General features: G+C 43.5%; 1 protein-coding gene across 3 annotated transcripts in view; it reads left to right on the plus strand.

Moving 5' to 3' along the window:
• The window catches only part of gucy2f (guanylate cyclase 2F, retinal), a 72,957-nt gene extending 48,018 nt beyond the window's left edge, over nt 1-24,939 (plus strand). Inside the window, exons 12-18 of one of the 3 annotated variants that reach the window (XM_059646834.1) lie at nt 1,913-2,076; nt 3,007-3,199; nt 6,547-6,721; nt 10,627-10,725; nt 13,034-13,128; nt 15,926-16,011; nt 22,837-24,939. In XM_059646834.1, the coding sequence (XP_059502817.1) occupies nt 1,913-2,076; nt 3,007-3,199; nt 6,547-6,721; nt 10,627-10,725; nt 13,034-13,128; nt 15,926-16,011; nt 22,837-22,921 (897 nt within the window). In that variant the 3' untranslated portion in view covers nt 22,922-24,939. The remainder of the gene's footprint in view (nt 1-1,912; nt 2,077-3,006; nt 3,200-6,546; nt 6,722-10,626; nt 10,726-13,033; nt 13,129-15,925; nt 16,012-22,836) is intronic. The other 2 variants (XM_048532100.2, XM_048532102.2) reach the window with 2 other exon arrangements.
• The last annotated feature ends 1,120 nt before the right edge of the window (nt 24,940-26,059 follow it).

A 26,059-nucleotide genomic window follows, 5' to 3' on the forward strand; every position in this document is an offset into this window, starting at 1 on the left:
CTGTATTGTTCTATGTTCTATGTTCCATAAATCACATCAGCTGACCCTCTCAAGAAATGTGCCAGCTGTCCTTTGATGTTAGTCATTAAGTCTAATAGACAAAAATGGTCATTATTTAGAATGATTCTGCTAATCTCTTGGTCTCATTGTCTTAGTGTTACTGAGGAAGCTCTTGTCCACACTCCTCTGTTACCTTTGTGTTTCAGCAGACTAGCTCTCCTTTCAGTGCTTGGCTGACTGCAGAATACTGCTAAAACTGGGCTCAGCACTATTATGTAGGGACAGAAACTGGCTATTCAGCCCCTTGAGCCTGTTTGGCTACGCAATTCTGCTACTTGACCTCTATCTAAACTCCTCGTCTCCATGCCCTCAATCTCTTTAGTGAACAAAAATCTATAAATTTTAGTATTGCAACCTCAACAGCTTTTTAAAGGCAGAATGAGTTTTCAATTTCCACTTCTTTTTGTGCGCTTGATGTTAACAGCTTGGCTCCATTTTTAGATTATGCCTGCTGCTCTGGAACTTCTGCATCAGATCTTTTATAGAATTCTTAAATCATTTTAAACACCTCAAGTTAGAGAATACAAATTTAGTCTGCGCAAACTATTCTCATAATTCAAACCTTTCAGCCCCAACATCATTCAAGGGAATTTATATTCCCTGGGGTGACAGAGCCAGAACATAGGACTTGTTGTGGACCAGACCATACCCCATCAAAATATTTTGAGAAGATAGGCTAGGCCCTAACTTTTTCTGTTCCAGATGCAATGCAACTGGTTAAACTAATCGATGTTCAGTAAAACGCAATTTATTCACACACTGTAGTTAAAATACTACTAAACAAAGAGGAATTTAGAATAACTTAACTCGATTGGAAACTTAACAGAATAATTGATACTGTAACTATTACTAATTAACTGTTCTAAAATAGTAACATCTCATTTGTACATCCCTTGGCAAAAATGGATAATTCAGACACAGATTCTGACATACAGCTCTTCAATTCATGAGGAAAAATCATCAAGAGAAAATTCAGAATGAGTAGCAGCCAGGAGATATTCACTGAAGCTTCCAACTACATACAGATCCCCAAAAGCTTCTGATGCTAACCAGAATTCCCAATCTGCGAGAGCTGGTCACACGCATTCAGGCTGTTAAACTAAAACCCAAGGTCTCCTAAGCTGTTTACCCCAGACTGCTCAACACCTCTGCCTTGTGATCTCTCTTAAACAAAAAATGGCCTGCTTCCATACTGTAGAGAGTCAATTATACACATGGTGTGACATGACAGGTGACTCCAGACTGACAGCAATGCGGCTGACTCTCAAATGCCCTCTGAAATCATCTAGCAAACTGCTCAGCTTTTGTTTCAAGAAGACATCCCACCATCTCCTTCTCAAGGGAAATTTGTGATTCATAATAATTGCAGGTCTTGCTAATGATGCCCACATCCTATGAATAATGAAAAAAGAACATTAAATAACTAAAGCATAATTTCAAGTCCTTTATACCCAACAGCCCTTGAGAGAACCCCCAAAGTTCCACTGGGCTTCTTGAGTAAATGTGTATTCTTGCTTTCCACCAACAGTAAGCAATGGTTGCAGACTTAGCCTCAGGAACCACACAACAAATGTATCAAATAAACTTTTTGTTAGGAATGCTTCTATTTGCATGTTCCTGTTGGCAGATCAATACCCAATTATTGTTTGGAGAAGCTTCCTGTGTGCCAATCAATTGCCACGTTTTCCAACAACGCAACAGGGTCTAGACTTCAAGACACACCCCGTTGGGTGTAATGAGTTCAAGCTTATCCTGAGGCTGTGAAAAGAGCCAGATAAATGCAAACCTTGCCTTTCTAATCACTGTACTGGGGAATGGGTATCTGACGGGCTCCTTGCTGTCTCCCCTGCAGTTCAAAACCATAAACAAGGGGAAGAAGACAAACATCATTGACTCAATGCTTCGGATGCTTGAACAGTACTCCAGTAATCTCGAGGATTTGATCCGTGAGCGTACTGAAGAACTAGAGGTTGAGAAACAGAAAACAGAGAAACTTCTGTCGCAGATGTTGCCTCCGTGAGTAAATTACACCGTCTAACAGCTCGAGCTGAGGTTTCCCATGGACGTTGCCAGTGCTGATGGAGGTGTACTTGAGTGTACTGTTACTCTCAATGCTTCTTTGAAGATTCCAGAAATGCTATTGACAATAAAAGGATGTGCTGGAGAAACTGAGCAACTTCTGTGAAAAGTAGAGAAATTGAGTTAACATTTCCAGTCTGATACGTCTGTTCCTTTCTCCCCCACTTGATATTTTTTAATCCAGCTTCCCAGCTCATTTTAGAATAGGTGGGGAAACTGACACAAGAATGGGTTTATTTTAATGATACATTAGTTTCATAATCCCACTGGGAGGGCAATGGCTTAGTGGTATTATCGCTGGATTGTTAATCCAGACACCCAGATAACGTTCTGGGGACCCACGTTTGAACTCCACCACGGCAGATGGTGGAATTTGCATTCAATAAAATACCTGGAACTAAGAATCTAATAATGACCATGAACCCATTGCCAACAGTCAGGAAAAACCCATCTGGTTCGCTAATGTCTTTTAGGGAAGGAAACTGCCATCCTTACCTGCTCTGGCCTACATGTGACTCCAGACCCACAGCAATGTGGTTGACTCTGAACTGCCCTCTGGGCAACTAGGGAGGGGGCAATAAATGCTGTCTAGCCAGCGACGCCCTCATGCCCTGAATGAACAAATGTATAAGTATTGGAAAACTAGCATAAAACAAGGAAATGGAGATCTGAAACAAAAGCAGAAGCTGCTGGAGAAACTTGGCAAGCCTGATAGCATTTGTAGAGAAAGGAACAGAGTTGCCTTGAATCCAATGACACATCATCAGAAACAAAACTAACAATTAGATTTCCCCTTGCAAAAGCACAGGGTAGTAATTGTATATCACCACGTTACTTTTCAATGCTCCCCCTTTCTTTTTCATCTAGGTCTGTTGCTGAAGCTTTGAAAGTGGGTGGGAATGTGGAGCCTGAATATTTTGACCAGGTGACCATCTACTTTAGTGACATTGTTGGCTTCACCACCATATCAGCATTGAGTGAGCCCATACAGGTCATTGACCTCTTGAATGACCTCTACACTTTGTTCGATGCTGTTTTAGGCAATCACGATGTTTACAAGGTAAGAATTCCTCCGGCTGCAGATGAGTCAGGAATGTCAACGTGGTTAAGAATGAAAGAAAAGCCAACCCTGTTAGTGCTGCCTCTCAGACTGTCTTGCTCAGTGGCTAGCATGCCTGCTTTTGAGTAATAAGGTGCAAGCACTAGGTAATGGTGTACATTGAATGGGCTGCTGCAAGCACAATGGGCCGAATGGCCTCCTATGCCATTACAATTGTTATTTGTTCCCAACTGTTCGCGCGAGGACTGAATTTGAGAATATCTTTAAAAAGAAAGATAGGGAAAAAGTGAATGAAATGGAGAAATGCAAGTTTGGAGAGGGAATGTGATGCGCATTGAGGTTGTCTTGATGTGCAGATGCTGCTGTTGGGCTGGCGTGGACATAGTCAGAAGTTACGCGACACCAGGTTATAGTCTAATGGGTTTATTTGGAATCACAAGCTTTCGGAGCGCACCCAAAGCTCATGATTTCAAACAAACCAGTTGGACTCAAACCTGGTGTTATGTGATTTCTGACTTTGAGATTCTCAGCAGAGGGGGGTGGTGGCGTCCTGGTGGTTCTTATTACTAGACCAGGGATCCAGGTAATGCTTTGGGTTCTGCGTTCAAATCTCTGCCATGGCAGATGGTGGAATTGGAATTAGAAATTCTGGAATTAATGGACATATGATTACCATGCCAATATGTTGGGAGGAAAATCCGTCTGGTTCAGCAACAGCCTTTAGGGAAGGACAACTCCAAACACAAGAAGTAGACTTCTAACTAATTTTAGGCAATAAATGCTGGGCTTAGCCAGTGATAGATTGGATTCATGAATGAAACCTTTAAATAATGTACTGAGGCAGTGTGGCGCTATCAGAGATGTCATCTTCTGGATGAGACATTCAGTTAAGGCCCATCCACACGCACTGACATACGTTAGAAAAAAATCCCCAACTACTATTTTGGAACAGCACTGGAGTCCTCTGGTTCACCGATCTGATATTTATTCCTTAGGACTACTGAAATCAAATGATCCACTCGATGATCACAAAATATATTGCAACATCACCACCTACAAGTTCCCCTCCAAGCCACTCATCGCTCTGACTTGGAAATATATCATCGTTTGTACACTGTCGCTGGGTCAAAATCCTGGAGTTCCGTCCCCATCAGCATTGCGGATCAACCCCGAATCAACAGTGCAGTGGTTCGAGAAGGCAGCTCATCGCCACCTTCTCGAGGGCAACTAGGGATGGGCAATGAATGCTGACCAGTCAGCAATGCCCACATCCCACAAAATGAATAAATAAATGTAAAAAAAGCCCTGAGTGCTGCACAGATTGACTGCTGTGTTTCTTGCCGTACATCAGTGGTGCCAATTCAAAAGTATTTTATTGGCTATTAAGCACTTTGAGCACTGTTGTGGCACAGAGGTAGTACCCTTTCCTTGGACCGGGGGGTCCAGGTTCAAGTCCCACTGCTCCAGAAACATGTAAGAACATCACTGAATGGAAAAACAGGTTAATTTTTTTAAAAATTACACTTTGGGACATATAGTCATAGAGATACAGCACAGAAACTGACCTTTTGGTCCAATTTGTCTATGCTGACCAGATATCCTAAATTAACCTCGTCCCATTTGCCAGCATTTGGCCCATATCCCTCTAAACCCTTCCTATTCATATACCCATCCAGATGCCTTTTAAATGTTGTAATTGTACCAGCCTCCACCACTTCCCCAGGCAGCTCATTCCATACACGCACCACACTCTGCTTGAAACATCTTGAGACTGTTAAAGGTACCGTATGAATGTAATTTTTTTTCCTTAAATGATTCAAGCAATTAGCCCTATTCTGTTCCCCCATCCCAGCTCCTTCTCCCAACTCCACACCCCTCCCCAGCATTTTACCTGTGAGATTTTGGTGCAGTTTCCAACACCACAGGTTTGGTCAATCTCTCTGGTGGTCTCCTTATCTGTCTTCAGCAGAAGAGCCTCTGGTGAAGTGGTGTTTGCTGCCAAGAGAGATTGTACACGGTAGGGTTAGGGATAGGGATAGGGTTTGGGTTAGGGATAGGCATAGGGCAAGGGTGAGGGCAAGGGTGAGGGTGAAGGTTAGCATTAGGTGCTAAGAAGGTTCAGGATTCTGAGCTGAGAAATTTATCTGTATAGAACATTCTGGTGCTCAAGCAGGCTGTGAACAGATTAAGTTTGTTTTGATATTTCTGATGCTTTAATCTCACCATTTTACTCTCCTCCTCACTTTGTTTAATCTTGTTTCTTTCAAGCAACTCTCAAATTCCCTCTCCAAACTTGCACTTACCCATTTTAATCACCCTGTAAAGGAATTTTTCCTGTATTTCTTTTTAATGATTATCTTAAATTCTGTTTAGGATGTGGAAAACCAGTGGGAGCAATTTATCAATCACAGTTGTAATGGCACAGCAGGAAACCATTTGGCCCATTGTGCCTGTGCCAGTTCACTCAATGTACATCATGGCCTTATGCCAATCTCCTGTCTTTTCTGAACACCCTTGCACACGATTTTCATCCACATAATTAACCAATAATGCCTCAATTTAAAGATCACTCTTAAATTTCCTGCTTTTCAATGAAGCACGCAAAGTTCTGACTGCTTGAGTCTCTCTTTATAATTCTTGAAAATTCCTTCAATGACATTGCAGTATGTTCTTCATCTCTGGGTAAGTACATCTATCTCCTGCACAGACCATTTACTTCTTCTTCTTAGTCTTCATTGCTTTAGTTATTGTTATATCATCATAAAACCACAAAATGGCCACCGTACTTCTCTACACTGAGCTTTTCTCATGTTTTCCTGCCTCACCTCACACCCTAAATTTGAGCTCATCCAAAGGTCCAGTGCAAATCATAGCCCATTTACCCCCGTGCCTGGTGACCTATAATGGTCTCTGAATGCACAGGTTCTTGTTTTCAGACGCTCCCCATCAGTCTATCCCCATAACTTCCTCCAGCCCCCATTCCTCCAACTCCATTCTCCACTTACCATCTTTCTCCCATTGGTGGCAGTGTCCTTAGCCATACCAGGTCTGTGGACTGCAATGGTCCGAGAAGATAGCTCACCACCATAACTACTTAAAAGAGGAGAGAGACAAGAGAGTGAAAGAGAGAGTGAGTGAGAGAGGGAGAGTCAGAGACAGACAGAGGGAGATCGGGTGGTTGAGAGAGGTCAGGGGTGGGGGTGGCATGAAATTCCAGAGCTTAGGTGCACGATGTAGCTGAAGACTTGGCTGCTAATGATGACATGGTAACACTTGGGAATAAACGAGTCATTTGTGGTCTGCTGGATCATTATATAAATGCTGATATTTCCTTTGATTGCTTTCAGGTCGAAACCATTGGTGACGCTTACATGGTGGCATCAGGTCTCCCAAAAAGAAATGGCAATAAGCATGCTGCTGAGATAGCCAATATGTCCTTGGCCATCCTCAGCTCAGTGGGTACCTTCAAAATGAGACACATGCCTGATGTGCCCATCAGGATAAGGATAGGGATGCATTCAGGTGAGTGCATCTACTCAGAGCTGTTTGACAAGGTGATGCCTGAGTTATTACTATCCTGGGAGAAACTTTCTCAGGAATAAATTTCGGAATCCTACTGAGTAGAACAGGACATCAATGTTAAGTAAAAATAAATAATATTGATAGTGAATAATATAACAAAATGAAATACAAGAGGGCAATCAATGATTACTTGAATAGGAACGATGTTCAAGGTTTCAGAGAATGGTCAGAGAACAGTGTTAAATCATAATTGTCATTCAAAGAGCTGGTGCAGACACGAATGGGCTGAATGGCCCCATTCAACACCACAATAAGTCTGTGATTCTGCAAGTATTGATTTTATCTCTGCTACCCCCCAATATCTCCACAACTAACCGCCATCTATATTCCACCAGAGGGGAAATGAAAATGGCCGGGGGGGGGCGCCTTTCCCACTCCTTTTTCACACAGTTTTACTGCATAAAGTGCATCCCCTAACTATTGGACTCCCGTTCAATAGTTAATTATGGAATTAAGTCCCTATCTTTTATTTTGACCTGACATCTGGCAGCAGGAGTGCACATTTCAGCCCCTTGAGTTTGGTCTAGAATTCACCTGAGCTCCATCTTCCTGCGTTATCCCAATATCCACTAATCGTCGATTTACAAAACAGAAGTATCAGTTTGCGTTGTATATACTCAAAGACTGAGGATTCATGATCCTTTGAGGTAGGAGTGGTCAGAATTAAGAGATAGCAGGGACAACTTCACAGCGTCAGTCAGGAAATTCTTGTCTCTGTTTATGGGAGCTTGCTGTGTACAAGTTGGTCACTGGGTATCTTGTACATTAAAAGTATTCCATTGACTGTAAACGGTTTTGTGACATCCTGAGTTTTGATGAGCGTTTCATATCAACAGCAATGTGTGGTAATGTCCTTATGACCCGGGGGTGCAGACTTACTTCCCTAAACCTCACAGGGCAACCTTGCACCTTCTATGCCTACACTCCAATCCCAACAGTCTCTGGGCTAAAGTAATAAAGTGTGAGGCTGGATGAACACAGCAGGCCAAGCAGCATCTCAGGAGCAAAAAAGCTGAAGTTTCGGGTCTAGACCCTTTATCAGAGAGGGGGATGGAGAGATAGAACTGGTATAAGAGATAATAACTGGAGAGAGGGGGAGGCGGACTGAAGATGGAGAGAAAAGAAGATAGGTGGAGAGGAGAGTATAGGTGGGGAGGTAGGGAGGGGATAGGTCAGTCCAGGGAAGATGGGCAGGTCAAGGAGGTGGGATGAGGTTAGTAGGTAGGAAATGGAGGTGCGGCTTGGGGTGGGAGGAAGGGATGGGTGAGAGGAAGAACAGGTTAGGGAAGCAGAGACAGGCTGGGCTGGTTTTGGGATGCAGTGGGGGAAGGGGAGATTTTGAAGCTGGTGAAGTCCACATTGATACCATTGGGCTGCAGGGTTCCCAAGCAGAATATGAGTTGCTGTTCCTGCAACCTTCGGGTGGCATCCTTGTGGCACTGTAGGAGGCCCATGATGGACATGTCATCTGAAGAATGGGAGGGGGAGTTAAAATGGTTCATGACTGGGAGGTGCAGTTGTTTATTGCGAACCGAGTGGAGGTGTTCTGCAAAGCGGTCCCCAAGCCTCTGCTTGGTTTCCCCAATGTAGAGGAAGCCACACCGGGTACAATGGATACAGTATACCACATTGGCAGATGTGCAAGTGAACCTCTGCTTAATGTGGAAAGTCATTTTTGGGCCTGGGATGGGGGTGAGGGAGGAGGCGTGGGGGCAAGTGTACTCTCTGGGCTAGCCGTCCTTCCCCGCTCGCAATTTATGGGCCTCAGGACTCCCATGTCCCTTGGAATCGGGGAGAGAATGGTCTAGTGGTATAATTGCTGGACTGGATTGTTAATCCAGAGACTCAGATAATGTTTTGGGGAGCAGGGTTCAAATCCCATCACAGAAGATGGTGGAATTTGAATTCAATAAATATCTGGAATTAAAAATCTAATGATGACCACAAATCCATTGTTGATTTTCAGGAAAAACCCATCTGGCTCACTAACGTCCTTTAGGGAAGGAAACTGCCAACCTTACCTGGTCTGGCCTACATGTGACTCTAGACTCACAGCAACATGGTTAACTCTTAACTGCCCTCTGGGCAATTAGGGATGGGAGGTAAAAGCTGGCCTAGCCAACGATGCCCTCATCCTGTGAACAACTAAAGAAAAAAGTCATGATAATGTCTGAATTTTCATTCCCATCCTCCGGGCAGTCACTGTCCAATGGTGAGTTTACGTGGAAGTGCAGGGCTGGATATGGAATTGAGGGTTGCAAGTTAAAATCTCTCCTTGGCCTCACCACACCATTCTCGTACACCACAAATGGAATAATCCCAACTCGAGTTAAAATGAAAGCAAAAATCTCAGTTTATGTCTTGGTTGGGATAAAAATCAAGTGAAAATCTAGTTTCAATAAGAGTCAAAATTTATTGTCATTTACAGAGTCCATGAGTCAGACAGCATGGATACAGACCCTTCGGTACGAATCGTCCATGCTGACCATGTTCCCAAATTAAACTAATCCCACTTGCCTGCATTTGTCCTATATCCCGCTAAATCTTTCATTTACTCAGGGAACTGTTGCATAGGACTCAGATCTCTCAATTTAAAGTTCACGCATTCAAATGCTACTTTGGAAACATGAATATAAATTCTGGGCTGCTAGTGCTAGCACTGATGGAGGACTGGAATATCATAAAAACACAAAGTGCTGGAGAAACTCAGCAGGACCGGCAGTATCTGTGGAGTGAGAAACAGACTTAATGAGGGCACGGAGGCGTGTGTGTGTATGTGTGTGTGTGTGCGTGCGTGCATGTGTGTGTGCGTGCGTGTGCGTGCATGCGTGCGTGCGTGCATGTGTGTGTGTGTGTGGGCAGGGGGGGCAGGTGGGGCAGTATGGTGTCTCAGTAATAGCACTGCTGCCTCACAGCACCAGGGACCCAGGTTCAATTCCAGCCTCAGGCAACTGTCTGTGTGAAGTTTCTCCCCATGTCTGCATGGTTTTCCTCCAGGTGCTCCAGTTTCCTCCCACAATCCAAAGATGTGCAGAGTAGGTGGATTGGCCATGCTAAATTGCCCATAGTGCCCAGGGATAGGTTAGGTGCGTTGGGCATGGGAAATGCAGGGTTAGGGTAATGGGTCTGGTTGGGATGCTCTTCAGAGAGGCATTGTGGACCTCTAGGGCCAAATGGCCTGTTTCCACACTGTAGGGATTCTATGAATTCTATGATACTTCTCAATACTCAAAACATTAATTCTATTTCTGTCTCCACTGCCAGACCAGTTGAATTGCTCTAGCACCTGCACTTCCAATTTCAGATACCCAGCACTTAGTGTTTTGCTCTTATTTGAGTGTTGCATCTTGATCAGTATCAATTCCTCATTAAGTTGAAACCCCATATGCCCTCTCAAATGGATATGAAAGACCCCATGATACAATCTTGGAGAGCAGATGTTCTGGTCAATCTTTATGCTCTAAAGAGCATCCTAAAAGAGTAGATTTAAAATTCCTACCTCGCGGCTGTTTGTGGCTGCTTGCTGTGTATAAATTAGCTGCTGGGTTTTCCATACTACAGAAGTGATTACAATTCAATGATATTCCACTTGCGGTAAAAAGCTTTGCAACGTCCTGAGAGTTTAAAGGTGTTACAAAAGAATTGGAAGGCCTTAATTCATTTTCACGTGAGCTGCCTTGTACAAAATTCCACAGTTACCTCTTTTAACACAAGGATTGAGTGGGAAACAAGTTCTTCAAGGCCACCAGATCTAGACATTGTGGTCCTAGCCTTGCTTGCTCAGAGTGCGGCCTTCACAAAGGTAACAAAGACTTCCATCCTTTCCCATCTTGCCTCCCTTACAGGGCCATGTGTGGCAGGAGTTGTGGGACTCACCATGCCCAGATATTGTCTTTTTGGAGATACAATCAATACAGCTTCACGCATGGAATCTACAGGCCTGCGTAAGTACTATTGAGTCTATCGGGGATGGGGGGGGGTGGGGCGAAGGCACCAAGGCCCTCATGCGGCTGTGTGGAGTTTGCACATTCTCCCCGTGTCTGCAATTCCTCCAACTGGTCCGGGTTTCCTCCCACTAAAGATCCACATCCAAAGATGTACATGTTGGGTGATTGGCCACGCTAAATTGTCCCGTCATGTCCAGGGGTGTGCAGACCAGGTGGATTAGCCATGGGAAACGTAGGATTATAGGAATAGAGTAGGTGGTTTGAGGGGTAGGAGGTAGGGGTATGGGTGGGATACACTTCGGAAGGGTGGTATGGGCTTGATGGGCCAAAACTCCTGCTTCCAAACTGTAGGGATTTCATTCTATGAGTAAGAATAATGTCTGATGCTGCCAAAGAAAGAGTGAGATGGGGAGAGTTTTATTCTGATTATTATTCTCACTTTAAACATGTTTTCACCCCTTCCATCAGACATCTTGTTTTCTCGTTTGTATCAGTAGGTTCATATATGTACAAGGAGGCCATTCAGTGAAACAGCTATCTAATTATTCCCATTCCTCCACTTCTAGCTCACAGATCAGATGTTCAAGTAGGTGACCCCTTCCAAATCAATGTCCACTACCATTTACAGGAACAAGAACAATAGATAGATACAAACAACATTACCTGCAAGTTTCTCCCTAAACTATTCCCCATCTTGACTTGGAAATATAGCTGGGCCACAATCTTGGAATTCCCTCAACGAGGATCAACCTATACCAAATGGACTGTAATGTTATTTAAGTCTACTGATGAATCTAGTTTGTTGTTGTTTCATGTTTAAAGAGCAGAGGATTTAAAACACATTTTTGATCATGGCAATTAAACTGAGCGTATCTGCCCATTCAAATATTTATGTCAACCCCATTGGTTCACAACTCCTACACTGCAGTTTAATTCCCTTGGACGAACTAAAGTGGCTGTGTTTGAACTTAGTGCCAAGTTCATTTGGCCCTGCGGAATTAGCAGTTCTGTTCTGTGTGAATTGTGCCACAATTCAAATCCCTCTGAGAAAAAAATTGGATCAGTCAGAAATGGGACAGGATTTCTGCATCAGCATCCGCATGCCATTTTTAATGAAGTTTTAATAAAGTTTTCCCAGATTTCTACAAACATCTGTCCCTTAAAGACAAGGGAGCACTTCTGTTCCCGACTGGTGGCTGGGGTGTGAGTAGAGGCTACTGAGAACGCAAGGGGAACATTGCAAATGAGTGGGAGCCATTGGGAATGAGTGGGAACCTTTGGGAGTGAGCAGGGGCCAATGTGAATGGCTGGGTAGGTATTGAAAATATATTGGAAATGGGTACAGGCTATTCAAAATAACTGGGAGTATTGGGAATGAATGGAATCCATCGGAAATGTGTGGGAGTCATTGGAAATAAGTGGGTCTCTTGGGAATGGGTGTGGGCCATGAAGAATGAGTGGGGGCTATTGGGAATGAGTGGGCTCTGTTAGAAATATGTGGGAGTCATCGTAAATGAGTGGAGTCTACTATGAGTGAGTGTGGGCCATTGGGACCATGTTGAGATCAATGGTTCATATCGGGGAAATAACTTGCCAATCAAAACATAAGACCGCGACCTAAAAATTTCATCACCATTCATTCATCATCATTCATTCGGAAATACTATGATAAAGAAGATTAATGGGAGAGCTCTGGTCCATCACGATCGAGCTAAGGTAGTGTTGTGGTCACATTACTAAACAAACAATTCAGAGAATGTGAGCTCCAATCCTACTTTCCAGAAAAATTCTAGCTGTAAAAAAAGTTGTAATCAGTAAAACCCAGCCATGGATTGGGCAGACTGTCACAAAAGCCCAACTGATACATTGATATCTTTAGCAAATGCAGTCATTGCAAAGTCTGGTTTATTTCACAGCAGACACATTAAACAAACACCCTGCCTGCCCTTTCGAGAGCATGTACAAGATCCCATGGCATTATTTCAGAGCAAAGTTGGTGGGGAAGGGTTCTAGAAGGTGGTCTACAAGTCAATAATTATCCCTCATCCGGCAGCATTAAAATGAACTGTTTGCTCTTTAAGCTCATTTCTCTCCATGTTTTCTACAAAACTGGTTGCCACGTACAATGGTGACCACGCTGCACACAGTACCTCACTGTGGCTGTGGAGTTCTTTGGGATGACTTGAGTTCCCACAAAAAGATGCTATATAAATGCAGTTTCTTTCTTTCGAGAGTCTTGTAAGAAGAAGAGTATTTGTTGCTCGCTATTTAATTGTGATCAAACACCCATGTTTCTACATTGCAGCTTATCGAATTCATGTCAATCAGTCCACTGTGAGGATACTCCAGAGTTTAAATGAAGGTTATCGAATACAGGTTCGAGGGAAAACCGAGCTGAAGGTGAGGGAAATCATTTCTCCACAAGTTGCAAACATTGCATCTTAGTGAGCCCCAGGAATTACAATGTATTTCACTTCTCAAAGTGGGTAATGTGCATGTTGAGGATTGAGCAATTTTCTGCTACCTGCAGCTGTCTGCAGTACTAAGGTACCAGCTACAGACCTTGTTATTCATAAAAGAAAACCCCTCAATTTTCATGTAAAAGAGACCAGCACCATCAATGAGCAGCAGGTGTCTTAGATCCATCCGGGGAGCTTGGATTTCCAAATAGACATTTATCTCTTTCAGTGACTGCTGTTGTAGCAGTGCTTATTGATAACAATATTCTTTCAGTTGTTTGTAATGGGTAGAGTACAGACTGTAGTCAACCTTCCTGCATTTACAAAACCCAGAACATGACATCTACTGCTTGATCTTATTCTGTGATTAGACAATACTTGCTGAATAATCCCGAGTGCACTATTACCTCCGTTAACAATCAATGAGAGCTAATCAGTTGGGTGTGCAATCTGACTCATTTACATCTGCTAAAACTGACAGCCATTCAAAAAAGTAGAAATTGTTCTCTGTAAACAAACAGGATACATTCGAGGAAATCTGATGTTTCGGGTTGGGACCCTTCTTCAGAAAATGAAGGAGGGTCCTGACCTGCAACGTCAGCTTTCCTGTTCCTCTGATGCTGCCTGGCCTGCTGTGTTCCTCCAGCTCCACACTGTGTTATCTCTGACTCTGGCATCAGCAGTTCTTACTATCTCTGGGATATATTCAAGCCTTGAACTTCTTAAAAAAAATTACCTTGGGCTTGAGGGGCCAAATGTCCTGTTGATTTCTTCAAGGCAATGCCTCAAATAATCTGCATGCATTGCTCCTTTAGTATAAATTGTGATTATTTGAAATTTGGCATTCTTGCATTTGTCCTGATGAGCAAAGGATGGAAAATTTTGACTCAAGTATTTTTGCATCAATATTGGTTACGTCCGATTTTCCTTTGAAACACAAACTCATAAGTGGAAATGGCAGAAAAGCAAGAAAATATAGCACCTAATAAATTGTTCAACACTTATATTATCATTTAACCAGCACAATTGTCCAATAATGAAATCATAGCATGAAAGGAGGCTTTTTAGCCTGTTGTAAGGTTCTGGATCCTTAACTGGAACAGTGTGGAGTAACCATATTCTTCAATGCCTTTTATTCTATTGTGGGGCCTCCGTGGTTCTAAGAATACTTACAGATTATACATAGTTAGCAAAACACGTTCATAGTTTACACTCAATTATACAGTGCTGATTACTTCATAGACTTCATAGAATCCCTACAGTGTGGAAATGAGCCCTTCGGCCCAACAAACCCACTCTGACCCAATTTTACAGCGTTTTCACTGAATAAACACATCTACAGATTATACCAATGCTTGGCCCAGATGGGATCAGGAGAAGAACATAGAATGTTGAAAGCTTGAATCACTCTGTTTCTCTGCACAGACGCTTTCTGAACTTCTCAGTATTTCTGGCATCTTTTGTTTATATGTCTCAGAATGTTACAGCCTATTTTGTTCATACCCGCTGTTTACTGGAGCAGCCTGAAACTTCTCCCTGCATTTATCTCTTCTTCAAATTTCATTCATTTACTCCTAAAAGATGCAAACTATGATACACTTCACACAATCTGCAGCAACAACAAACTGTGGAGATTGGAAACCCATGGAGGAAAGCAAAGTTAGCATTTCAACGTTGATGGGAGAGAAAGAGCATGTTATGTTACTTCACTACCTGTGATGATGTTTGCTCTTATTAGCATATCACATGGTCTGACTTAACCCTTTACACTAAAGTTAATGGTTGTGTCTTCAACCTTTTTGTCCCTTTGTTCTCTTGCGAAACATTTCATAGAATCACTTCCTTACAGTGTGGAAACAGGCCACTTGGCCCATCAAGTCCACGCCAACCCTCCAAAGTGGTCAACTAGACCCAGTCATCCCAACCAGACCCAGACCCCTACCCTATTCCTGCAGTCCTGATGGCTAATTCACCAAGTTTGCACATCTTTGGACTGTGAGAGGAAACCCTCACAGACATGGGGAAAAGGTACAAACCACACACAGGCAGTCACCCAAGGTTGGGATTGAACCTACGTCCCCAGTGCTGTGAGGTAACTATTCTAACTACTGAGCCACCAGGTCATCCCGCCATTACTCTCTTTCAAAGGGCTAGTTAAAATCGGCCTCTATGACCAAGTGGTTAATCACCTTTTTTAACGGGGGAGATGATGGCCTAATGTTGTTACGATGACCGAGGCAATGTTCTGGAATAAAAGCCAGGACTCCAGTGCCTAATGATGGCTGTGAAAGAATTGTTGGTTGTAGTTAAAAACTTGCCAGGTAAGAACAGCAGTGTCCTTCCTTAAATGGTTCACATTTAAGGAAGGACACTGCTGTTCTTACCTGGTTTGGCCTACATGTGACTCCAGACCCAGAGCAATATGCCTGCCTGTAAATTGCCCTTTGGGTAATTAGGGATGGGCAATAAATGCTGGTCCATTTAGCAACTCCCACATACCGTGAACGAATTTTTTTTTAAAAGTCTCATTCTTTGACTAACTCAATGCGCTCCTGTGAAATATCTTTGCATATGCTTCTTAAAACTAACTATTTCAGTGCAAGTTTTGTTGTTGGAGCAGTTTCAGCTAATGAAAAGGTTCATGACAGATCTCTGCTTAACTCTTAATGCAAGTCAATTTCCTAAGGTCTGTTCTTGTGCTAAGTCAGTGGGAAATCCGGACTTTGTTCTTATTTCAGGGAAAAGGCGTAGAAGAAACCTATTGGCTTATCGGAAAAGATGACTTTACTGCTCCTTTACCTGAGCCTCCAGCAATCAAACCAGGGTAAGGAGATCTCAAAAATAGGATAGGAGACACTCTTCTGAGTTGAAAGCTATCACGAAATGTCGAATGGCACAATGTTGCAGTATGAACTGGGCAGATTTTTGGTTACTGAGATTTCTGATGAAGGGATTCCAACGGAATCTTTCAGACTTGGGGACCCCTCTTCCACCTAGAGGCTGCCAGTATGGATTCCCATCTCAGCATTGTATTCAGTGTATGCTTTTGTTGATGTTTATAAAAGCCTGGATGCATTGGAATTGATTGAGTGCCATAGAGGACATTTGTATCCACATCAATTGCGCACCTACAATGTCAGCTTGCTCTTGTCCTTTGGCAGGTGAAGGAATTATAGAATGCCTACAGTGTGGAAACTGGCTATTTGGCCCATCAACTCCACGCTGACCCCCCAAAGAACATCTGACCCAGACCCAGACCCAGCCCCAGCTCCCTAACCTATCCTTGAAATCTTGCATTTCCTATGGCTAATCCACTTAGTGCACACATGCCTGGACACCACATGCAATTTAACATGGCAATCCACCTAAACTGCCCTTCTTTGGGTTGTAGGAGAAAACCAGAGCACCCAGAGGAAACCCACACAGACACAGGGAGAATGTGAAAACTCTACAGAGACAGGGGAAGGAATCGAACCTGGGTCCGTGGTGTTGTGAGGCAGCAGTGCCAATCACTGAGCCCCCATGCTGCTGTGGGTGCGGAGCAGAGCAGAGTGGGAGAAAATCTCTCATTCTGTTAACACCCAAGGATTAAGAGAAGAATAATACTGTTCTGTTTGCTATTGTTTTGATCTGCAATTGAAAAGAATTCAGGAGACATTTAGACCCATTCCTGAAAGGATAGAGTGTGAAATCACATGGAGGTGGTTCATCTCTGGAATGGTTTCTACTTAGTTGGGCCCATTGCCTTTAGCAGTAGCCCAAGATGCTCTCACATGGTCATCACGTGCCAGGCAATGACAGAGCAGGCAAGGCAACATGAAGAGCAGTTACAAAGAATGTCATTATCTTGTCATAAAACAGCAAGATCTTTGAGGTGAGAGAAAGCTGAATGCACCTGGTGGTTTGGAAAGACTACATGGGCTTTGTGTTTAAATTCAGGTTAACCCGAGGAATAGTAAATCAAAGCAAGTCACTGATGGAGATGAGAAGTTCTAAAGAACAGAGCAAAAGATGGAAAGATTAAGCTCAATGGGCTGAATGGCCAACTGCTCTTATGTCTCTTAATGATTGAGGCTGAAATGAAGTTGCCTTTGGTGACCATGGGTACATTTTAGAGAACACTGTGAATGAACAGCAGCTTTCACTGGGAGTGAAAGCATCTTGAAATTGTAGTTGGTGTGGTGCCCATTTGGTTTCCAACCATGAATCACAGTTGGCCATTCAAGCCATTGTGTGCTGCTCTTCAAACAAACATTGTTGCCTAGTGCCACACCCTTTGTACACTATTTTTATCCAGGTAGTCATCCGATGGCTTTCGAATCAAAGTTTCTGATGCCCATTAATGCAAACTCCATACTCACCTTATGGTGGAAAGAGAGTGTGGCAGGAAAGTAGTCAAAACCGCTGCACAAATCTAAGACAGTTTTCATTAGACTTTAAATGAAGGTAGATGTATTACCAATTCAGCCTTTTATTTTCTAGTACACTGGAGTAGTGGAAGACCCAATGATCCCAAACTACTGCCAAGGATGCCACACTTATGTGCTGTAGCCCCAAGTCTCTGACTTGAAATCTTGTCGATGTGGTTAACTGCTGGAAGGGTTGGTTGAACACACAATTAAAGATGATACATTTCATACCCAGTGCCAAATGTATCCTCTGCTTGGGGCAGCATCTGCCTTGTGGGAAAGTAAACTAGACACCATGATAGATGGGCAATTGACCAGCACCAGTCAGCTGGCCAGTGGTTACACACTAACCTCCAAGGAGTATGGATTCAAATCTCACTCCAAAGATCTGAGCACGTAACTCAGGCTGACTCCCTCAGGGCAATATTGAGGGAATGCTGCACGACCAGGGGTGCTGTCTTTTGGATGAGATGTTAACCCCAGTCACTGTCCACTCTTTCAGTTGAAGTACCAGATCACACAGTTCCCATTTTAAATCCTTCCTCTGTCCTGGCCAATATTTATGCCTCTATCAAGATAAATTTTAAATAAAAGATCATGTATTCTTTTATCTCATTGATGTTTGTCAGAGTTTGCTCTCTCCAAATTGCAGGATGTTCTCTCCATAATGTAACTGTGACTACGTTCTAAAATATTTTATTGCCTATAAAGTTCTTTCGGACACCCTAGACAGTGTACACACCACAAGTTCTTTCGGACACCCTAGACAGTGTACACACCACAAGTTCTTTCGGACACCCTAGACAGTGTACACACCACAAGTTGCTTCTTCATTTGGTGTGTGGTTTGTTCAAAGTTGACATTGCATACTATTGTCAATGAGCAAACGGTGTTTCCCCCAGCTGGACAGTAAGACCAGGGAACTCTGTTTCAGACTAAGTGGTTGACCAATAAAGGCTGAAATGAGGAGGAATTTTCTTTTCACTCGGTGGGTGGAATATACGTCTGAGATCTCCTCCACCAGAAGGTTGTGGAGGGTCAATCACTGACTATATTCAAGACAGACACAGGTAGTGCAGATTTTTAGATATTAAAAGCATTACAGGATAATGTGAGAAAATGGCAGTGATGTAGGAGATCAGCTGTGTTCTAGTCAAAGGATAGAGTGGGTTAACAGGGTCAAATAACGTCCTCATGCTATGTTCTCTAGATTTTATAGATTTAAATTGTTAGTTCAATTTCCCATTCATAGGGCTTGGGTGTCGCTGGCTAGGGCCAGCATTTGTTGCTGATCCCTGGCTGCCCAGAGGCAAGTTGAGAGTCAACCACATTGCTTCAGGTCTGGCAATGGTTCCAATGTCATCATTAGACTCTTAATTCCAGATATTTTAAAAAATTGAATTCAAATTCCCTTGATGCCAAGGCTAGCTTTGAACCCTGGTCCCCAGGATAGTAACAGGGCTCAACAGCCTAGTGGTGATACCACTGGGTGATTACTTCCACGGACAGTATTGTAGCTCTGTGGGTTAAGCATTGTTAAGTCAAAGCTGTTTTATCCTGCAATGTTCAGGTCAAGAAACCAAACTCGGGTCAGGAACACACAATTTACACAGCATGACAAGACATGATAGGTTGAGCTATTTTTGACATGGAGATGCAGCAGGAACATAACTGTAAATCTTAGTGCGATCTCTGTCATGTAGGAAATACAACAACAGTCCAAAGATGTGCAGGCTAGGTGGATCAGCCATGCTAAATCGGCCGTAGTGTTCAGAGGTGTGTGGGTTATAGGGGGATGGGCCTGGGTGGGATGCTGCAAGGGGCGGTTTGGACTTGTTGGGCCAAAGGGCCTGCTTCCACACTGTAGAGAATCTGATCTAATCTAATCTAATACGCACACAGCCAGCTCCCAAAATAAAAGCAAATGATAAAAGACCAGATTTTGGGTTTATTGGCTTATCTGGTTGAGGGATAACTATTGCCCAAGACAGAGGTTAGAGCTGTCTTGCTGTTTTCTTTCTAAGTAGTAGCAAAACTCATCCAAAAGATATACTAACAATGATGGATACTAGTAACATTCCATCCCACTGACAGTACTTCAGACAATGCAGCACTGCCTCAGTATGACACTGGAATGCCAACCTCAGTAAGGTGCTTGAGCATTGCAATGAGATTTCAAACCTATGAATCTCAGCTTTGCAGGTTGAGAGGGTATTTGACTGACTGAAGTTTGAGACATTAGCAAAGCAGAGGTGTGGGCATGATAGCTGAAAGGACCCAAAGGTTGCAGGAACAGCAACTCATATTCCGCTTGGGAACCCTGCAGCCCAATGGTATCAATGTAGACTTCACAAGCTTCAAAATCTCCCCTTCCCCTACTGCATCCCAAAACCAGCCCAGTTCTTCCCCTCCCCCCACTGCATCACAAAACCAGTCCAGCCTGCCTCTGCTTCCCTAACCTGTTCTTCCTCTCAACCATCCCTTCCTCCCACCTCAAGCCGCACCTCCATTTCCTACCTACCACCTCATCCCGCCTCCTCGACCTGTCTGTCTTCCCTGGACTGACCTATCCCCGCCCTACCTCCCCACCTATACTCTCCTCTCCACCTATCCTGTTTTCTCTCCATCTTCGGTCCGCCTCCCTCTCTCTCCCTATTTATTCCAGAACCCTCACCCCATCCGCCTCTCTGATGAAGGGTCTAGGCCCGAAACATCAGCTTTTGTGCTCCTGAGATGCTGCTTGACCTGCCGTGTTCATCCAGCTCCACACTTTGTTGCCTTATTCACCACGCTGGTCGACCCATATATCTGATGGGAGTCCCATGATTGGATGCAACTGTACAATAGTTATTGCAGCTGCCTAAATATTTTCCACAGAATTAATGGTCACGGTTTACAACTGGATGACATTGCAGAGGACAGAAGGGTAAAAGCACAGCAGCTCTTTGCAGTGAAGGAGTAACTGAGGTAGTGTGATACTGGTGCATGTGAATATTTGCAATGTGTATAATGGAATTTTTTTTTTTTGGTTTTCATTGCATTTCCTTTCCTTTCTCTGTAAACTGTGATGCTTTGTGCTGTGGTAGCAATGGGAGAGTTTCTGGTTACTTCTGGGTTAATTCCTCTTTCTGTCTTGTGCCATGTGAAATGTATTGTTTTCTTTTATTCATTTTGTGGGATGTGGGTGTCATTGGCTGGGCCAGCATTTCTTGCCATTCCTAGTTGCCCCCTTGAGAAGGTGGTGGTGAGCTGCTTTCTTGAACCAATGCAGTTGACCTGCTGTGGTTGACTCACAATACCCTTAGGGAGGGAATTCTAGGATATTGACCCAACGACAATGAAGGAACGGTGATACATTTCCAAGTTAAGATATTGAGTGACTTGGAGAGGAACTTGGGGGTGTTGGTATTTCCATGCATTTGCTGCCCTTGTCCTTCAATATAGAAGTGGTTGTGGGTTTGGAAGGTGCTGTGTGAGGATCTTTAGTGGATTTCTGCAGTGCATTCTGTAGATAGCACACACTGCTGCTACTGAGTGTCAGTGATAGAGGGAGTGGATGCTTGTGGATCAAGTCCCAATCAAACAGACTGCTTTGTCCTGGATGGTGTCAAGCTTCTTGAGTGTTGTTGGAGCTGCACTCATCCAGGCAAGTGGGGAGTATTCCATCACACTCCTGACTTGTGCCTTGTAGATGGTGGGACAGGCACTGGGGAGTCAGGAGGTGAGTTACTTGCCACAGTGTTCCTAGCCTTTGCCCTGCTGTTGTAGCCACTATGTTTATGTGGTTAGTCCAGTTGAGTTTCAGGTCAATGATAACCTTAGGATGTTGATAGTGGGGGATTTGTATTGATATGTAACATCCAAGAGTGGCACCACTTTCAAAGAGTTTTATTACCTTTTTTCAACATTTTCCTACAACAGGGAGTCCATATCCCTCCCTAAAAATTATCCGCTGTAGAATTTCTGACAGCTCAGAGATAGGTGGTGGTTAGGTCAACTGCTGGACTGATTCCCCACCTCCAATTTTCAAACCCACCAGCAGGAGGTGCTCAATCTGGCTCAGCGAGCTCGCCATTGCTGGCAAGCGTGCTTTGTGGGCTAAGTCCACCACATCAACCCCTCGCCAACCTCCTCTAATACCTCATATAAGAGTGAGTGAAGCACATTTTTGTCTTTAAAATCTCCATGTTTGCTTTTGTCAATGAATCCAAGTAATAATCAGCAGACTTCCATTTCTCATAGCTTCCCTTGTGCCCGAGTGAAACAGGGTTTAACTTTACACTTTTTTTTAACAAAGGGCCAATATTTTCTTTTCTCCACCCCTGTGTGCCTGAAGGGCTATGGCCACTGACTCATAAATTCCAGCCGTATTTCCTTCACTATCCTTGGATCCAACTCAACCTATCCCGGTAAAGGGGAGGTCTGAAATCACAGGACCAGATATACAATATTTCTCCCAAACACCTCCATCCACTCCTCACCTGGCCTGGGCCATGGACCTGGTGATTTCTCAACTTTCAGTTCTCATAACCTTTCCACCTCAGTGTTTGGCTGTGAGGTTAGTGGGAGGTTGGGATGGAGAATTTAAGTGGTGAGTAATGGGAATTTCGGAGATAGTTTGGTGATCTAATCATGAAACTTGTGCTCGGGGTGCTCGCTGTCCAGGAGATCGCCCTATGTGCAGTAGGGACAGTACAATTGCCTATATTACCAGGAAGGACTTGCATGATAGGGAGGGAGGAAGGGATGGTATTGTATCTGCTCTGCTTGCACGGGTGGCTGCAGGGGAAAGGTAAGGGTGATTGAGAAGTGAACTAGGCCACTGGCACGGTCCCAGCAATGTGCTGAAAGGGAAAGAATTGGAATGCCTGGTGACAAGATCATAATGGGAAATAGTTGGAATAATGGTCCAGTAAATTATGGAAGCTGGGAACACTGAGCGGGTAGAGAAGGGGCCAAGGTAGAAATGCAGGAATGGGATGGGTACCCCGTTGAAAATCCCTATGGAAGGGAGAAAAACCAAAAGTACTAGTGTGACAATTTGATCAGTCCAAAGATGCTAGCCATTCCTTATGCAGGAGTGCCAGTCATGTTTCTCTCTACACAATCTTGCTGAATATTTCCAGCATGTTCCATTTTAATTCCAGTTTACAGCCCCTGTGACGTATTATGCCCTGGTTTCTGAATGCAGTAGTTTATTCTGGTTTCATTTTCTTCTCCCCTTTTGGTTCTTTCCACAGGGAAGACTGGCAGAAGATGGTGACAGAAGAAATTACAATGATGTTCAGGAACGCAAACAGGAAGGCTGACAAACACAGGGCTTGAACAAGCAGGGCGAATTTTCAAAGGAGAGCAGTGCCCCGCTGGAATCACCTTTGTTGTCAAAGCCAAGGGCTTTTTGAAGAAGCTCAGCTAAATCTCTTGGAAGCTCATCGCTATAATGAGATTGAAGCAGATCTTTTTAATTCTGTTCCACCCAGCACAGCAGAATGAAACTCTTCTATTTAAAGGGCAGGGGGAGGGACTGAGGTCATGTATCTCTTAAATAGCTCCACGCTATTGGACGATGGCAGGTTTGATGAAGCTATGCTGCAATGCAGATTTCAACTGTGGTTAGCAAATATACTCCACTGTGTTTCTGTTTCCAAACATTATACTTTCCAGCTTTTAAGTTCCTTATCCTGAGAGACTTTCTAATTGTTATGTATCCGAGGATGGTGTACCCTTGTTTTATCTGCTACAGTGATGAGAAGAAGAATGTGAAATGATGAACTGGTCAGGTGTATCAAAGGTCCACTATTGTATTCTTCGACCGCTTATGGTCGAAACAATGAAAGTAACTTGTAGAATGTGGTCTGAACAATGGCAAAACCTTCCGTCCTTGCTCCCCACACCTCATTCACCCATTAGCACCCTAAAGAATAACCTACAGCAGCTTTCACTGCTCAGCATTCTGAGCTGGTCGCTAAGTAAGTAACCAATCTTATGGCAACACCCAAGCTTTAGCTATGCCAGATTTGCTGGCAATGTGGGTACGCCACAATGCACTGCAGCATGAGGCAGGCTGCCCTGCTGATTCAGGGGAGCAGTGGACCATGGGCACATCAAGTCCATGATTCCCCCTCACACCCCTCTCCTTCCAAATTTGGGATTTACCCAATGAGGTGCTTTGATGTGCAGTAAAATGTTGAGGTGGAATGAGGTGAGATGGTTCTTCCCCATTTAGTGGGAGGTCACGTAAGAGAGGGGTTAATTTAGGACAGATTTATTGCTGTCTTTTAAACCAGGCTCAGTGTGAGAGTGAAGGGGCTGAAGACTGGGAGGAGTCCGGGGAGAATGGTAGTGGAGAGAAATGATGGTGTATGCTCCTTCCTAATTCAAGAATGATGTTGATTATAAGATTACCTGCTGAAGGATGGAGAGAAATTGGGGAAGGGGTTACCAAAAAAAATTAAATGTACATATTTTTAGGCAATAAAGCATCATTCAAGATTGGTGAGTTTAGAATACAATCTATGAGATTATTTTATTTCTTCATAAAGCATGTATATCTGGAAGCTGGCTTCTTTATGTCTGAGCTTAATGAGTTAGAGAAAGGGAGCACATAAACTGGTTGGTCCTTTTTGTAGTTTACACTGGTATGGACTCTTCTCTTGAACATCTACATAGTCTACTGTCTATTTGGAAATCTAAAACATATAGCTCTACTCTAACTGAAGGAGGTGTTAATGTTAGTACTTAGCTACACAGAAAACACTCAATACTTGGGTGCCAGCCACGCGTTATGCTTTAGCACTCTCACTACCATGTCATACAGTCGTACAGCAGGAAGCAAACCTTCAGTCCAACTAGTCTATGTTGATCATAATCCCAAACTACACTAGTCCCACCTGCCTGTGCTTGGCACATATCCCTCCAACCATTCCTTATTAACATACTTATTTAAATATCTTTTAAATGTTGTAATCGTACCTGTATCCACCACTTCCTCTGACAGTTCATTCAGCCACACTCTGTATATAAAGAAGTTGCCCCTCATGTCTTTTTCAAATCTTTCTCCTCTCACCATGCTCCCTAGTCTTGAAGTGCCCCAATCTAGAGAAAAGATACCTGTCATTCACCTTATCTATGGCCGCTCAGGATTTTATAAACCACTCTGAGGTCACCCCCTCAACCTCCTGCGCTCCAGTGAAAGAAGTCCCAGCCTATCCAATCTATCCTTATAACTCAAGCCCTCCATTCCTGGCAAATCTTTTCTGATCACCCTCCAGCTGAATAATATTCTTCCTCTAAGAGGGCAACCAGAACCTGACACACTCCTGGGGTGGCAATGGCCTGGTGGTATTATTGCTGGGCTATTAATCTAGAGACCCAGATAATGTTCAGGGGAGCTGGGTTCAAATCCTGTCGTGGCAGATGGTGCAATTTGAATTCAATAAATATCTCTGGAATTAAGAGTTGATGACCATGAACCTATTGTTGATTGTTGGAAAAACCCATTTGTTTCACTAATGCCCTTTAGGGAAGGAAACTGCCATCCTTACCTGGTTTGGCCTCCATGTGACTCCGGGCCCACAGCAATGCAGTTGACTCTGAACTGGCCTTTGAGCAATTAGGGATGGGCAATAAATGCTGCCTGGCCAGTAAAGCTCTCCTCCCATGGCTAAATCTTAAAAAAGTACTCCAGGAGGAGGCCTCACCAAAGCCCTGTACAACCTCAGTATGACATCCCAACTCCTATACTTAAAATTCTGGGCAATGAAGGCAAGAGTCAGCGGGATGTGGGTTCAAGTTGCACTCCAGGAACTTAAAATCAAAAGCACAGATGTCCACGTCAGAAACCGTGCAGGACTATACAAAATGAACATGGCAAGATTAGAAATTTGTATCTCTCCCTCAGATGGAGCTGTACAGAAACCTCCCAGAGATGGCTGAAGTTTAGTTTGTGACCCTGCGCTCAGAGCTTGTTGCAGGTCTAGGATTGAAAGTTTGTATTTCATGCCACATGGTATTTTATTTGCGTTGCCTGAACTATGGAATCCTTTGGAAAAACTGTCTAGTCAGAGAGTTCAGGAATCCTAAGGGATGTCTGCTGAAATGTTTGAAAAATCCTGAAAGGTATGTGTTAAATATTTTGACAACTTCAAATGCCTTTATTAGATGCTGTCTTATAAGTTAGATGTACTTTCACTGAAGTGATTTATCATTGACCTCTATCCTGCAAAGATTACCTTATTACTGTGTTGGTGGGCAAAATGTAAGCATTGAGATGCATTAGAGTATATTTTCCATTAGAAAAATATCATGATGCATAGCTCTCCTGAAGAATGAAAAATTATTTAAGTGGTTAAATGATCTAAATTTCAGAAATGTTAAATTTCAAAATCATTGACCTGTTGCTGAAAGTTAGAAAATGAAAACAACCACTCCTTTCATTGACAGGCCAGAGGTTTAAAATTATAA

This window comes from Stegostoma tigrinum, chromosome 6 (assembly GCF_030684315.1).
Source record: "Stegostoma tigrinum isolate sSteTig4 chromosome 6, sSteTig4.hap1, whole genome shotgun sequence".
In the NCBI taxonomy this organism is placed as follows: domain Eukaryota; kingdom Metazoa; phylum Chordata; class Chondrichthyes; order Orectolobiformes; family Stegostomatidae; genus Stegostoma; species Stegostoma tigrinum.